The 14,624-nt window shown below is 56.3% G+C and overlaps 2 protein-coding genes across 2 annotated transcripts; both read right to left on the minus strand.

Moving 5' to 3' along the window:
- Window positions 1–1,841: 1,841 nt before the first annotated feature.
- On the minus strand, window positions 1,842–6,665 carry CDC20 (cell division cycle 20). The gene is made up of 10 exons (XM_033067085.2): window positions 6,473–6,665; window positions 5,777–5,922; window positions 5,046–5,142; window positions 4,398–4,526; window positions 3,865–4,061; window positions 3,437–3,531; window positions 2,890–3,121; window positions 2,654–2,779; window positions 2,392–2,509; window positions 1,842–2,101 (listed from the first exon to the last, which is right to left on the minus strand). Exons 1-10 carry the CDS (start codon window positions 6,663–6,665, stop codon window positions 1,923–1,925), a joined length of 1,512 nt encoding a protein of 503 aa, XP_032922976.1. The 3' UTR covers window positions 1,842–1,922.
- A 655-nt stretch (window positions 6,666–7,320) lies between these two features.
- Window positions 7,321–13,047, minus strand: MPL (MPL proto-oncogene, thrombopoietin receptor). The gene is made up of 11 exons (XM_042779555.1): window positions 12,785–13,047; window positions 10,603–10,732; window positions 10,087–10,262; window positions 9,609–9,868; window positions 9,075–9,526; window positions 8,633–8,805; window positions 8,387–8,529; window positions 8,080–8,239; window positions 7,814–7,901; window positions 7,611–7,698; window positions 7,321–7,524 (listed from the first exon to the last, which is right to left on the minus strand). The coding sequence occupies exons 1-11, from the start codon at window positions 13,035–13,037 to the stop codon at window positions 7,321–7,323; spliced, it is 2,127 nt and encodes a 708-aa protein (XP_042635489.1). The 5' UTR covers window positions 13,038–13,047.
- Between the last annotated feature and the right edge of the window lie 1,577 nt (window positions 13,048–14,624).

Below are 14,624 nucleotides of genomic sequence, written 5' to 3' on the forward strand. Positions count from 1 at the left end.
CAAGCCTCCTTTTCTCCCTCCAGCTGGCTCTTGGTAGAGACAAGACTGTCTTTGCTTTTGCCCAAAATAGTAACAATGCTTTAAACTACTTATGCTTGGTATTTTAGAATGGGCTGCTCCCTGCATGTGCTCTGCTCTCCCTTCCTCCAATTGTTCCTGTTAGCCGTGCTGTTCTATGGCCTGGCCATGGCACTTGGAAATTAATATGCTGTCATGCTGTGAACTGAATTCACACCTTATAGGGCTGTGTTTGCTGGGCCTGCTGGATCAGTGCCCACTTCCTTCCTCTGCTCCTCCTCACTTCAAGACTGTAAGGGAACAGTATAGAGCCAAAGACCCTATAATATCATAACCCTGTAGTAATGCCCAGAGGACCGTCAAGGGCTGTGTAATGCACGGCATCTGCAAGTGGGGTATATGCTGAGAAAGAGCCTGTCAGAGAAAGCTGAGCTGCTCTTACCTTGGAGTGAAAAAATTATAACTACTGTCAGGCATATAAAGCCTTCCTTCCAGGTCAGGGACCAGGGAAGGTTGTACACCTGCTTCCCCATTAGGGGCAACTGAGGCTTTGTGTCTGAAGAGGGAGAGCTCCTGCTTTGGACCTCCTGTGGTCTTTCCCAAGTGGCCCAGGGGGATGTACCAGCAGCGCTGCTGCTGCTGGAAGACTGTGCTCCCCATAGCAGCTCTGTGTGTGGTGGGGGTGTTCTGGTGCATGTGGTTACACCCTTACTGGCCTTGCCAGAGCACAATTTGGAACCTTAGAAGGTTCCAGCCGGTGTAAATCTGAGGAGACAGAGCTGGTGCTAGGTACAGTGTGGTACTGTGCTGAGAGGAAGGTGAAAACAGTTAATAATCTACCCTCAGCTTATCATTGAGGGCTGGTGGGAGGCACAGGCTTGGTGGAGCTGCTTTGAACAGGCCAAGGTGCTTATCAACTGTGCAGTGGCCCCAGCAGCCCCTGGCAAGGCTGGTGCAGCTGAAGGACAGGCTTGATGGGTCTGGTGCAGCTCCACAACCTCAGACACAGTGGCTCCACAATGCAAAGCAGCAAGGGTGAGCTGGCTGGTGCTCAGGTAAGGACTCAAATATTTCCTGCAACTTGCTCCAGCACAATTCAGCCTGGAAAAAAAAGGCGTTTTTTCCAAGTGCAGGGGACTCAAGCTCTAACAAATCTCAGCTAAGCCCTGGTGTCTGTCTGCTCCCCTGCATGAAACCTCAGCAAGGCACCAGTGCTTCCTGTCAGCAGGAGGGGAAGACAGATGAGAGCTGTTGGAAGAAGAAGTCACTGAAGGCTGAGCAGAGGGTTGGTGGTGCTTTGCCTGGCTCTTGCCTGACATCCAAGCTGGCTCTGGCAATGTAAACCAACCTTTTGTTTTGCATCAGGCTTTATGCCAGTAGCAGCCCCTTTCTGGCCCTTGGGGTGATTATAGCTGTTCCTCTTTCCCTAATAGCAATTCAGTCTGCAAAAGCAGCTGTTTCTGCTCCAGCACCATAAGCAGGCCGTGATGACTGAGGGTTGCCTGCAGAGCCACAGTAAGGGAGCTGTGGTTTTGAGACAGGACACAACAGAAACTGAGGCAACAGAGATGCTGTGCTTTCAGTTGAGCCTGTGGAGGAGCTGCTGTGCTTGTAGTCAGCATCTAGATGGGGCAGGTGATCTGTCCCAGCTAACAACTGACATAAGCAAAAGTACAGCCATTGCACTTGCACAGCATCAGGGTGCCTGTAAACTGGTCCTAAAGAACTGAGGGCTCCAGGCCTTGCCCAGCTCCCCAGCCTCAGAGAGAAGGACTTGGGGCTGGGAGCCATGGCTTTTTCTTCCATTGGACTCCATTAGGAAAAAGTTAAGCAGTTTATTAACATTTAAAATACTGTACAGTATGTAAACCAAGTGTCCCCCTCCCCACAACACCCCAGTGCTCTCAACGGATGCTCTGGTGAATAATACTGCTTTTGGCACTGTTTGCCTTTTCTTTCTCCTTCTTCTTTATGGGGTCCATCTCAAAACAGCGCCAGAGCCGCAGTGTTTCATCAGCAGCTACTGAGGCTACTGTTGTACCATCAGGGCTCATGGTCAGGTTCAGGATTCTGGCAGTATGACCTGAGGAGGAAGAATGAGCAGTCAGGCCTGAGCTGATCAGCACATGCCCATTTATTTCTATATGCTCCCATGAGCCCTGCTAGCTTGCATAGCTGTCCCCCGCAGTGGCTGTGGCAGTGTGATTTCAGACCCCAAGCATACATACAGTATTTCTTCCACAGTCTGTGGGCATGCCTTACTTCTAGCAGCCTGCCCCTGGATCCCATCCTGTATCAGTGATGCTCAAAGCAAAGAGTGCAGCTGCCTTCTACCTCTACCAGCCCCTCATCATCCAGGCCCTGTCCACCTACCTTGCAGCTCAGCAACCTTAGTCATTGTTGGATACTTCCATAGAACGAGCTGATTCTGTGCAAAGCCATGGCCTGAAATGAACTCCTTGTAGTTTGTTGACCACAGGATAGAACAGACCTGAGAAGAGGCAGTAACACACGTAAGACAAGCTGCTTGTGCAGGTTCCCTCCTTTCTCATGCCTTGGGGCCTGAAGAGCCAGCAGCTCTGTGTAGGTGTGCTGCCAGAAGGTGTTTGTCTCCAAGCTGATGTTCATGTCTCACCTGTGAATGGGCATCAACAGCACTGAGGCAGGCGCCAGAACACACATTCCAGATGCGGATATGTCTGTCACTCGTGCCACCTCCAGTGGCTAGAACATTCATCTGCCATGGGCACCACGCCACAGCCTGAGAGAGAAGAGTTCATTTTAAGACATACAAGAGGCAACCTGCACCCAAGCCAGTGCTGCATGTCTGCCTTGCACACAGATATCTGCCCATGGCAGCCCTGTGCTCACCTTGACAGCACCCTGGTGCTGAGTGAAGGTCTGTACAGGAGCAAAGTCTCCACCCCCGCCTTGGGTGCATGGCCAGACGTTTACTAGATTGTCATTGCCACCACTGGCCAGGTAGCGGCCATCTAGAGACCATTTGAGTCCACACACCTCCTGTGTGTGGCCAGTAAGGGTGGCCACATGATGCTCAGCCACTCGGACATCATGGTGATGGATGTGGCCAGTCCGTGCCCCACTGCAGAGAGAGAAGAAAGCTTGCAGGGTGAGGGTGACACATTTCCACACAAATCCATTTTTGTTGTTGCAAGACTGCTGTACCTGCCACTGGATTTCAACCAGTGCAACCAGCAACACCCACACAAGCTCTTTATGACTTCAGCACAAAGTGCAATAAAGAGGAGAGGCCTTTTCCCTCACGGTCTCAACAGATAAGGCTGAGTAAGAATCCCAAGCCAGGAAAAACTCTGTGCCATCCCCAACCCACACCATGCATAGATTGAGGGATAGGAATTTGCAACACCTGGACACTGCCCTTGACCCAGTACTTTACCTGGAGAGGATGTAGCTGTTCCAGCTGAGGGTTCCCACACGGGCGCAATGGCTGGTCATGTTTCGGAGGCGTTTCTGCTGCTGAATGTCCCAGAGCTAGAGAGGCAAAATAAAAAGTTCTCCAGAGGAAACACAGCCCTGTTGCTATGCCCTAGGAACCTCACTGCACAGGCCTTCAGCCATCTCATTAAGAGAACAGAGAAAATGTGTATCTCACAACTGTACTGTAGAAGGTAACACCACTTAGCAGAAAACCCCCAAACCAAACCCTGTCTTGCACTCTGCACTGGGCTGGGGCAGTTCCACCCCACATCAGGAAAGACAAGTCAAGTGCATGGCATCCTTCCTCTGCCAGCCAGGCTTTTGTCCCCAGGCCCCACAGTTCTGTGAATCCCTAGAAAACACCTCTAGTTTTACTCCTGCATTCACCTGGACCTCAGCACTACTTGTGCCAACAGCAAGGTAGTTTCCTTCTTTAATCCATGACACAGAGGAAATGTAAACATCTGGATGCTCCATCTGCAGCAGCTGGATAATCTCCCCAGAAGCGTGATTCCACAGATAAACAGAGTTGTCCAGAGCCACTGCCAGGAAGTTCTGGGAGCTCCAGTCTATGAGATTCAGATCTACAATTTGAAAGAGCAATGCAGGTCACACACCATGCTTACCTAGAGAGCCCTGCCCTTCACCCATGCTGATGCAGCAAGCACATGCGCACGCATGCACGTACAAGTAAGGGGCAGCTTTGTGGGTGTCACTATGCCCAGCTCGTGGGGTCAGATTCCCTGCTCAGAGTCATCTGCACAGTGCCCTAGACCACTGTTCCTGTAAGGCTACACAGGGACACTTTGGAAGTGGTCTGTGCTAGCCTGGGCACATAAAATAATACAAACAGCCCAGTTACTCTGTCCTAGGAACAGAACTTTCCAGATGCCTAGCACTGAACCAGGCAGCCTACTTACAGTAGTCATTGCGGATCTCCGGTGCATCCAGGATGCGGTCGGGCATTGAGGGAATATATCTGCTATTCTTCCTGCTGGATCCAGGCGTCATTTTCTGACTGTAGAGCACTTTCAGGTTATTCTGATAGCCTGTGTGCAAAGGAACAGGTTTGTTAACCTGAGTTAGTTTCCTGCCAGCTGAATGCTGCTCATCCAACTGGGAATCCCTTGGAGGGAAAATAAAGGCCTAAGAGATACACTCACAAGAGTGCAGTGTGCTAACATCACTGGCAGTATGAACTGCTAAACCAGGGTGAGCTACAACTTCTTCATTCACGGAAACAACACTTGGGTTTTTGCATTCCATTATCTTTAGTGGGTTAAGCTAGAAAGTGCACAGCAGAGTTTGATGTTCTTACAGACCTCATGAAGGTTTGCAACCTGCAGTACAGGTGAGCAACTGGCAGTCATTGCAACTTTCCTAAATAAATTCACTGTAACTGTTCTGCTCTCCCTCAACCTCTGGAACCCTAAAAAAGAAGACTCAAGTGTGTATAACTCTAAGAAACCAGTTGATTTCTCCTGTGACCATACACAGAGCCTCTGTGTTGCTGTTCCCCTGAGCAGCTCCCCCCTACTGATTCAGCTCACACAGACCCTGTATCATACCTTCTGGAGCATTTTGTGGTTTTCCACTGAGGCGGAGGATCTTTGCCTCTTCTACATCAAAACCATTCAGATTCACTGCCCAGGCTTTCTGTTGCTCCTACAGAGACAAATCACTCTCAGTGCAATGCATTTAAAACAACTTCCATACTGCAGTTAAAACAGACACCCAAGTCCCCTTCTCTTAGAATCAAGAGGTGTTCAGCTGTGCTGCAAGAGTCAGTCACAGACAAGCAGGTCAAAGCAGTTTTTCCTAAGACTTTCACACATTGTCCTGCTCACATTTTCATACAAATTCAGTGTCATTGCCAGCAGGAAAAGCCACAGCCACAAGTGACCAAATGCTTCATAAACAGATTTCAGAACACAGTGCAAAACATTCCAGAAGCGTTCCTTGTGTAGACATTGTCCTAGAATAGCTACCACCAGCAGTTTCACTTTGCATAGGCTCACAGCTTTGTGTTTTTGTTGCCTGCTATATTTTAAAGCCTCATTAGTCAAAAGCCAAGTTTTGCTGCCAGAAGCAGCATAGGCTAGAGTGCACAGCAGTCTCTACAGCTTCGATCTCATCCTAGGCTCCTGAAGCCCAGAGTTGCAAGTAGCGATGGCTGGGGCTTGTCAGTCCCATGGGTCCACCTGATTGAACCTATAGTTTACCTCTCTGTAAAGGGGCAGGAAGGATTAGGTGTTTGGTAGTGGTTGTTGAAGTAATTGTAACTTAGCAACATACTCACCTTCTTGGTAGGGGATTCCTCAGCAGGGTCATTCTCTTTGGTTAGGAGGAAATTTGCCATCTCCATCTGCATAGTGCTGCGGTTGGGAATGTAGCGATCCCCCCCAGCCTTTGTGGGGGTGCTTTGAATTTTGGATCCAGATTTACCTGCATTCACATACGAAAATATTGTCTGTCTTACAGCTATTTACAGCCTGTATTAGAGCTTTCACCCAGCACCCTTCCACATCACACCCACCAGACAAGTTCTAGATAAGCAGAACTCTGAGATCTCACACCACCCAGTCCCAACTAGCTTATATTTTCCCCCCGCCACCAAGCTCCGGTTAGGGACTGTCAGGAAACAACTCCTTGGGTCTAGTGCAATAATCCCGGTGTCTACAGATGAGGGGAGGATACAAAAACACTGTTACAGGATGTAAAGTGTCAGCTGACAGTCCCGCCCACACTTGTCCCAACATGCAGCTGTGCCACCAAGGCTCAGCTGGGGGATCAGCAGTTCGCCAGCCCCAGTGCTCAGAGCTCTGCCCCTCATGCTGGAAGGAGGTGGGCAATTGCCAGGAGCACAGCCCACCTCCTCCTGCCTGAACAGCAAGCTGCTGGGGCAGCGAGGCCAGAGCCTCATGGCTACAAACAAGCAAAGCAGCCTGGGCGAGGCTCCTGCACTCAACCTCAGCCGCTGGTGGCCGGCGCTCACCGGGTGTCTTGGACGGCGTCTTGCTGAAGCTGTGGGAGCGATTAGCTGGCTTCATGGGCGACACGCCGACGGGGCTGGGCCCGGGGCCGCTCTCCTTGGCCTTGCGCTGCCATCGTGCCGGCGGCGCGTTCGGGATCGGCGTGTCCAGCTTCAGCAGCCCGTGCAGGTCCGCCTCGAACAGGAACTGCGCCATGGTCCTGCGGGCGGGCGGCGTCAGCCGTGCCCACCGGCTCCGACAGGCCGCTCCAGCCTCCCCAGCACCGGACATTCCTAACCCTCCGGCCGTTCCTCAGGGTCCTCCCCACCACCGGACACCTCCCGTTCTCCCCAACCGCTCCTCGGGGCACTTGCCATCTGCCGAAACACCCTCCCTCCGCTCGTCGGGAGACCTTTCTATCAGCCGACACCCCTTCTAGCCGCTCTCCGCTAAGCGACATTCTCCCTTCCCCTCATCCGCTTCACCACAGCCTCCCCGCTCGACACTGCGCCTCAAAGCTGCCTCCCCAACCACATCGCTCGCTCACCTCCGCCGCGCCGCCGCCGCTCGCCCGCCCCGCCTGCGCCGCAGCATTTTAAACGGCGCGCGGACGGGGTCCCGGTTGGCCGCTTCAAACCCAACGGCCGCGCGCTGCCAGGCGACGGCCGCGCGACGCAACGCGATTGGCTGAGCGGCGGGGCGGGGCGGGGCGTCCCCCGCGTGCAGTCAGGGGGCGGGACCGGGGGCGGGGAGTTCATGATGGGGCGGAGCTATCGGGGCGGGGCGACCAGAGCGGGGTCCGGAGCGATCCGGAGGCGGGACCGGGGCGGAGAAGGAGGGTCCAGGCGGGTGCTTGAATGTGGACGCGTGTTTATGGCGGGGTGGGGGCGGTCGTGGCTCCCCGCGGCTCCCAGCCGCTCATGAGCAGGTACGATTGGTTGGCGATGTCGGTGCTGGACAGGCGGCCCCCAGCGGGCTCCGGCGGCGGGCCCGCCTCGCGCCGCGGGCTGGGCAGCACCTCCAGCAGGCAGGGCAGGACGGCCTCCTCCGGCGGCTGCTTGTCGAAAGCGCTGACCTGGGGGGACAGGGAGTGGGCTCGGTAGGGGCTGCCGTTCGGGCTGCCCCCGGGAGGGGCTGAGCCGCCCTGCCCCAGCCCCTTACCTGGCCGTGCTTGCCGCTCTCCTGGATAAAGCTGCCCAGAGCACGGTGCAGGTCAGGAACGGGCGGCCAGAGTTTCTGCTTCACGTTGCTGAGTGGGGAAGGGGCATCTAAGGTACCCTCAGATTTGGGGTGCCGTGATGCCCCGTCAAGGTGCCCAGGCTTGGTGCTGGACCCCCTAGCCTGCCCCTGGCGCAGACCTTTACCTGTAGAGGGAGGGGAAGGTGCACCGCAGCCCCAGAAGCACTGCTGAGAGGAGCAGCGGCACCATCGTGACACTGGGGATGAGCCAGCCTGCATCGGAGGAGGAGCGCTGGAACTGTAGCCCTTCTCAGACCCCCCACTTCTGAGCCCTTCGCAGCTCCGTCACCCTCTGCCCGGTGCTCCCACCCCATTTCCAGCACTCTCCGTCTCCTGCGGTCAGCTGTGCGGCTCCTCTGGCCGCAGCCTCCAGCCCTGCCCTGTCCCTTACCCGTATCGGCCACGGCATCGACCACAACGGGTTTGGACCAGGCGCTCCAGCTGCCCTGATACCATGGCCCGCTGGGCTGGGCCCGCACCTGGGCGTGGTAGCGGGTGCCAGGCCGCAGGTCCAGGACTTCTTTCCTAGCTCCTCGTGGAACCTGCAGGACCTGCGGGGCAGAGCCGAGCTGAGGCATGGCTGCTGTGGGGTGGCCAAGGCACCCAGGGGCAGGTCCCGATTTGCCTGGTTCCGTGCCTGCCGTGTGTCAGCAGCGGAGGCGGGCAGGGCTGCTCGGGATATCCTGGCCAGGCCTTACCTTCCAGTCATGGCTGTTCTCAATGGCGTAGCGGACCTGGTAGTCCAGCTGCTCTGCCAGCAGCTCCAGGGGTGGCAGCCACTGCAGGCTCAGCTGGTTGTGCGACACTGTCGCCTGCACAAGCTGTGGGGCATCTGTGAGCACTGTTGGTATTGGGGACAAGCATGTGTTGCTCCTGTGAAATGGGACATGGGACACTATGTCCCCTGTGAACCAGGCAGGGGCTGTGGCAGTACTGGGACTCACCAGCTTGGTGCAGCAAAAAGGGCTCCTTGAAGTAGCTGAGTGTGGGCAGTTTGTGTGTCCGGGTGACATTCACCAGGACAGAGATGGCACTGCCAGCCTTGGGCTGGAAGGTGCAGGAATGGGTGCCCTGTGCCCCCCTGCTCACCTCCTCACACTGTTGCCATGCATTTTCCCTGCGGGAGGAGTGGGGAGCCAGTCAGTCCAACCAAAGCTTACCCACAGCCAGCACTCTTCCTGCACTTGCCCAGGAAAGCTACTACTGCTTGTAGTCGGAGATGCAATGTGGCCAGGAGAGGTGGTGAGGAGGTATGAGATTGGTGGTGGTAGGGCAGGACAGAGCAGGGCATGGGCAAGGGGCCCAGTGTGGGATATTGGGACATGGCAGGACCAGTGGTCCCTAGGATGTGCCTCCTGAGTGCCATATGCCTGCCATGTGCCTTACCTTGTGCCAGCCCCGCTCGAAGGTGGCCGGTAGAAGAGCTGGTGGGAGCTGTGGGGCTCTGCAGGGTCCCAACTCCACTCGCAGTGCACGTGCCGCAGGTCAGGGGTACTGCAGCACAGCCCAATGTCTCCTGGGCAGGTGAGAGCCATGGCAGGGAGGGGGCTGCTTCCCCTTGGCCCCCCAAAACTTGGGTGTTGCACCTCACCCACAGCAGGACCCCACCCCCTGCAGTCCCAGGCGGGGATGCCTCCCTGCTGTTCCTGCCAGCAACCCTGCAGAGGGAATGGCTGCTCACCGGAGGAGCGGGGTGTCTCTGCAGCCACTGCCTGTGACCAGGGCCCCCAGACACCGTCCATGGAGGTACCGTCGGGCTTGCTGCGCACCTGGATGTGGTACCTCACCCCTGGCTGCAGGTCCCGGAGCACCACCCAGGTGTTGGCCTGGACCAGCCTCTGAAGGAGAGGGGCCAAGCTGAGGAGCAACTGCAGGCCCCAAAGCCCTCTGCCCATGCCCATCCTTGACCCCTCTATGTACCTGCCCCACTGCCGGGGAGGATACCCCAGCCCAGGGTCTGTGAGTGCTGACAGCTGACTGAATGGAGGGGTCTCCAGGGTGCTGCCCACCAGGATTCAATGTGGTGCTGCAGGGTGTCCCTGGGGAGATGGCAGGGCAGCACTGCACCTCGTAGAGGAAGAAGTTCCATAAGTCAGCGAGTGGTGGCTGCCACGACACGCAGAGCTGCCCAGCAGCCCCAGCCCAGCGGGCTGTGATGTTCTCTGGGGGACCAATGAGACCTGCAGAGAACATGCCAGGGTGTTTGCCCTCCTGCAGCAGCCCTGGTCTGAGCAATGCCTGGTCCTGCTGGGGGACACATGAAAGTCCCCCCAAGGCTGCCTGTGCCCAGCATGCTCAGGTGTTGCCAGCCCTTGTAGTGGGCAGAAGGTCATGGGGCCCAGATCTGGGGACTGACTGTCCTGTTGTCACAGGGTATTGCCCAGTCAGAGGGACTCACCCACTGCATCCACACTGAGCTCCCGCCAATACTTTGTCTGGTTTGTGGTGGCATCCAGGATGCATAGGTGGAGCTGGGCGAAGAGCCTCACGTCCTGGCTGGGGAAGACGCAGACATGTCGCTTCCCACCAGCCCCATGGTGCCACATGGAGACCACGCACACTCTGGGCACATCCCTGAGGAAAGGAGAGCAGGGTCTTGCAGCACCTCGCATCTCCTGCCTCAGGCCAAGCTTGAGGAGAGGGAATGTGGGACACAGCACTGAGACCTTGGTGTCACCAGCTCCTTTCCTGTGCCACCATCCACTGCAAGGCACTATCCTCATGGGACTGAGGGACAGCCAAGGCCCCAGCCCTGCTGCAGGGTGTGCAGTGGCTGCTGTTTAGCTTCTGTGGGCTCTCCATCTCTCCTTGTAGCTTGGAGCCACTGGGATGGACCAGATTGCTGTGACACCCTGACCCTGCTGCTCCCTGTGCAGAAAGGAGGAGGCTGGGCTGTATCTCCATCATCTCCTACCTGTTGTACCAGTAGTAGAAGTGGTACATCTCAGTGGTTGTCTCCTCCTCATCCCAGAAGCAGGTGAGGTCCTCGAAGGAGCGGGAGAAACAGAGGATGTCCTCGGTCACGCCTGCTAGCAGTGCAGCATCTGGGAGGAGTGTGGGCATGAAGGAGACCCTGGGCACAGACTCGTCCCCATCTCACCTGTTTCCACCTGCCCCATGCCTGCTGGCACGCGGGGCAGCCTGAGCATGGCTGTGGCACAGGTGCTCTCCACCAGCTTGGCACACTGGGGAGGGACATGGCACCCATGCTGGCTACTGGTTTGCACTGGGGTCCTGGCTGGTGCAGGGCTCCCCCCGGCTCCACCATGCCCCCCTCCTCAGTACACGAGGTCCTTGAGGACAAACAAACATCCCGAAATAGCCCTGCGGTCAGAGGGGAGCTCAGGGCCCAGCGATCAGGGGGAAGCACTCATGCCGGAAGGTGCGCGGAAGCGAGATAAGGAGGAGCAGCACCCCAGGGAAAGGGAAAGGGCCTGGGGGCTATGTGGGGCATTTGAGCAGCGGGTGTACCAAACCCCTGCCCAGGGACAGCGCTGGATGTATGTCTGTCCTCTAAGCTGTGCTCCCTGTCGTTATGTGGACAAACTGGAGCATCACACCCTGCAGGATCTCTATCCTTTGCTGACATATGGGTGTCTGCCCCTGTTGTCGTGGAAGAGGGGACAGCCCCAAGATGCAGATGTGTGATGCACAGGGGTGGTCTTGCTGCCCCCAGCATTGCTTCAGCAGTCCATTCTCCTTCACTCGCTCTGCCCTGGGACCTGCTCCAGCCCTCTTCCTCCTCTTCTTCCTACTGGTGTTTGCTGCCTTGCCCAGGGGCTGCCCCCAGCTTTGGGACCCCACGCTGCCGATGTTTGCTGCATTTGCTGAGTGTTTCCATTCTCTGCTACACACCCACTGCACTGCCAAATGAGCCCACCCTGGGCAAAGAATAAGTCACAGTTCTCAAATGTTCTCAACACCTTCTTAGTGTCCTTCTGCTCACCCTGTCCTCTCTCTTGGCCTGACCGCCCCAACCCAGTTCCTCATTTCCCAGCCGTGTGTTGCTTTCTTCACCATGCCCATTGTCCCATCTCTGCCACAGCCCCCCACCTGTTCTCTTTTTGCCCCCCGTTACCCCACCCCAGGCCTCATGCTGGCTCCATGACCTCACCCAGCTCCAAGCACCAGGAGATTAAGTGGCCAGGTCCCATCACCTCGGTGGCATAGCGACCCATGGCATCAGTGGGAGGCCACCCTGATCCTGTGGGTTATCAGAGCATCTTTGCTGAGCACAGCCCAGCGCAGGAAAGGCAGCTGCCCAGCTCTGCAGCCCACACCAGCCTGAGCCAGCGGAGGGCTCAAGGCACAATGATTTTGCAGAGGCTGTGGGCAGAGAGGATGAATCCAACCCTGACCCTTATCCCACTGCTCCTATGCAGGTGACTCAAAATGTGCTCCCGAGTCTGTCCTGACCAGAGACCTGGGGTGGGGCTGGAGAAACAAGCAGGAGATCAACAGGGATTTATTCAGTTAATGCTTTTCATGGTGTTACAGAAAGTTCTAAAGGGGGTAAAGAGGTGCTCAAAGAAGGCATGGAGAAGCCTGAAATGAGACAAAGTTGGGGAGTGGCTCTGGTAGATGCAGTGAGCCAGACTGGGGCCAGCTATCAGCTAAGACAAGGCTGTCCAGCAGGACAGTAAGATCATGGCAAGGCTGGTGCAGGAGCACTGGGGCTAGCCTGGAAGTGCCACTGCATTGCCCACGGTGCAAAGCTGTGGCAGAAGATGTTAACTTGAGTCTTGCTCAAATCCTCATCATGTCATAACTCTCAGAACTTCTGATGAGTGAGGAGCTCCTCTGCTACCTGAGCAGGACTGGGAGCACCAGGCTGCCACCCTCAGGGGCAACCTATGGGCAGCCAAGATCTGCTTACAGAGACCATGGATGTTCTTTTACTCCAAGCATCTCAGGGTATCCAACAGGTGAGAAGGGCACTCCATAGCTTGCCCTGAACACCCCCTGCACATCCTCCTGGAATGCCCCCCTCCCAATCCTGTAGATTTTGGCTGCTGTGGGTGCTCACCGCCCACACCTGGGATTCTAGCTCCTCTCTAGCCCATGCTTTGGGGGAGAAAATAGCCCCAAGGACCTACCTTGGGATGTCACTGGCTCAGGGGCTGACGGTGGGCTGCGGAGGCTGAGCAGGATGGCAGGGAGCAGTGAGAACTGCCAGCCCTGGCACAGGCAGGCTGCCATCCTGCAACCTGTGTGCCAGAGCCACACGTGCTGCAGTCGACCCTTTCCAGTGTCCTGGGAGCTGCTGTGGCTCCTCCAGGCGATACCTTTATCTGGGAAGTGGTGGCTGTGCAGCTCAGGAAGCCTGGCTGGGGGCTCCCCCTGCCCCATTACCAGCACTTCCCTGTGCCTGAAACCACAATGCCACAGCCCCTCTGCCGCCGGCCACAGTGCCAAGAGAGACTGCTCCTATCAGATAGGCGGCATGTCCTGCCCTTGTGGCTACTGGCATGCTGGGAGGATAGGAAGAAAAACAACCCTCGAGAAACTAGGGAGGCCCCTATGTGGGGCAGGGCAGGCTGTTGGGGCTGCTGCCACACGGGAGCACGGGATATGGCACAGCTGATCTGCCTCCGTCGTGTCCTGTGCCACCTGGCACCAGTGTGCTCCAGGTGTGCTCTGCCAGCAGCACTGTCCCCGTGGCTGTGCTGGGAGCAGAGCTGTAGGCACAGGGGACAGAACATACACAGGTGCAAGTGGTGGTGGTGCAGGAGCAGGACCACCACAGTGAGGTCCCGCAGTCATGCTCAACCTCATGCCAGTCCACTATTTCTGGTGGCTGGAGGGTCTCCCACCCTGCCAGAGCACAGCACTGTTGCATAGTCTGGGGGGCACCAGGGCACAAGGAGCCACTTGCACACATGTCCCCTGTGCACCAAGGCCAGGTTTGCATCTTCAAGCCCAGCATCTGAGGACAGCACCAGAGATACTGAGGGGAGACAGGAGCAGCTAGCCCCACCTTGCCACAGACAAATTTTGTCCAAAAAAGCAGAAAGACCTAGATGTGAGCAGGACTGGTGACACTGCCAAAGACATTGTTCCCAGCTGGGAGCAGAGAGGGTGCAGAGGCAGTGGCACTTGTTGGTGTCACAGACAGTGGCACTGTGAGGGCCAGTCCCCATCACTGATTTGCTGGGGACCTCAGGGATGAGGCAGAGAGGCTGCTCACTAACAGCTCCAGTTGACACCAAAGAGCACTGGATGCCAGAATGGAAAATCAGAATGATATTGTCAGGGCTCAGAGACCTTCTGGGGATAAAAGACTTGCCCAGGACAATGCAAATGCAAGGATATCTTCAGCAGGGATACCAGGCTCTTCAGGAGCCACTCTTGCTTCTCATGGGACTTCAGAAGACAGACAGGGAGCTGGGTGGCATGTCCAGAGCTGAGTAAGCTGAAGCCAGCAGACGTGAAGCCCAACCACTCTCAGGGTAACAAACAGCAGCAGTGCAGGTGAGGGACTAAAGCCTGGGACAGGAGCTCCTCCAGGTGAGTCAGCACAGAGCCCAGGTGACCCTCCAGGGATGGGCATGTGAGGATCATCCTGGCAGCACACGTTCAAGCAGGCTGGTCAAACACAGCCGTCACTTTGCCAGATGGGCAAAGTTACCTGATGGCTCAGCACAGTGCTGGGAGGTGCCAGCTGGCCAGGGTGGGAAGGGTGTGGAGTTGCACAGCTCCACAGGACCCAGCTGGAGGAGCAGCCAGCTGAGAGGAAGCTGCATGAACAATTTTCAAGCATGCAAGAAGCAGCTGTGCATAGGAAGGACATAGTCTGTTTTCCACATCCCTTTGGGGACAAGACCAAGTCTTAAATTGTGTGTGTGGGAAAATATCCCAGTTGGATCCTAAGAAAACCCATCTCCATGGCATGATGAGACCCAGAACTTGTCTGGGAATGCTGGGACATTCCTGGGG

This window comes from Catharus ustulatus, chromosome 9, assembly GCF_009819885.2.
Source record: "Catharus ustulatus isolate bCatUst1 chromosome 9, bCatUst1.pri.v2, whole genome shotgun sequence".
Lineage (NCBI taxonomy): Eukaryota > Metazoa > Chordata > Aves > Passeriformes > Turdidae > Catharus > Catharus ustulatus.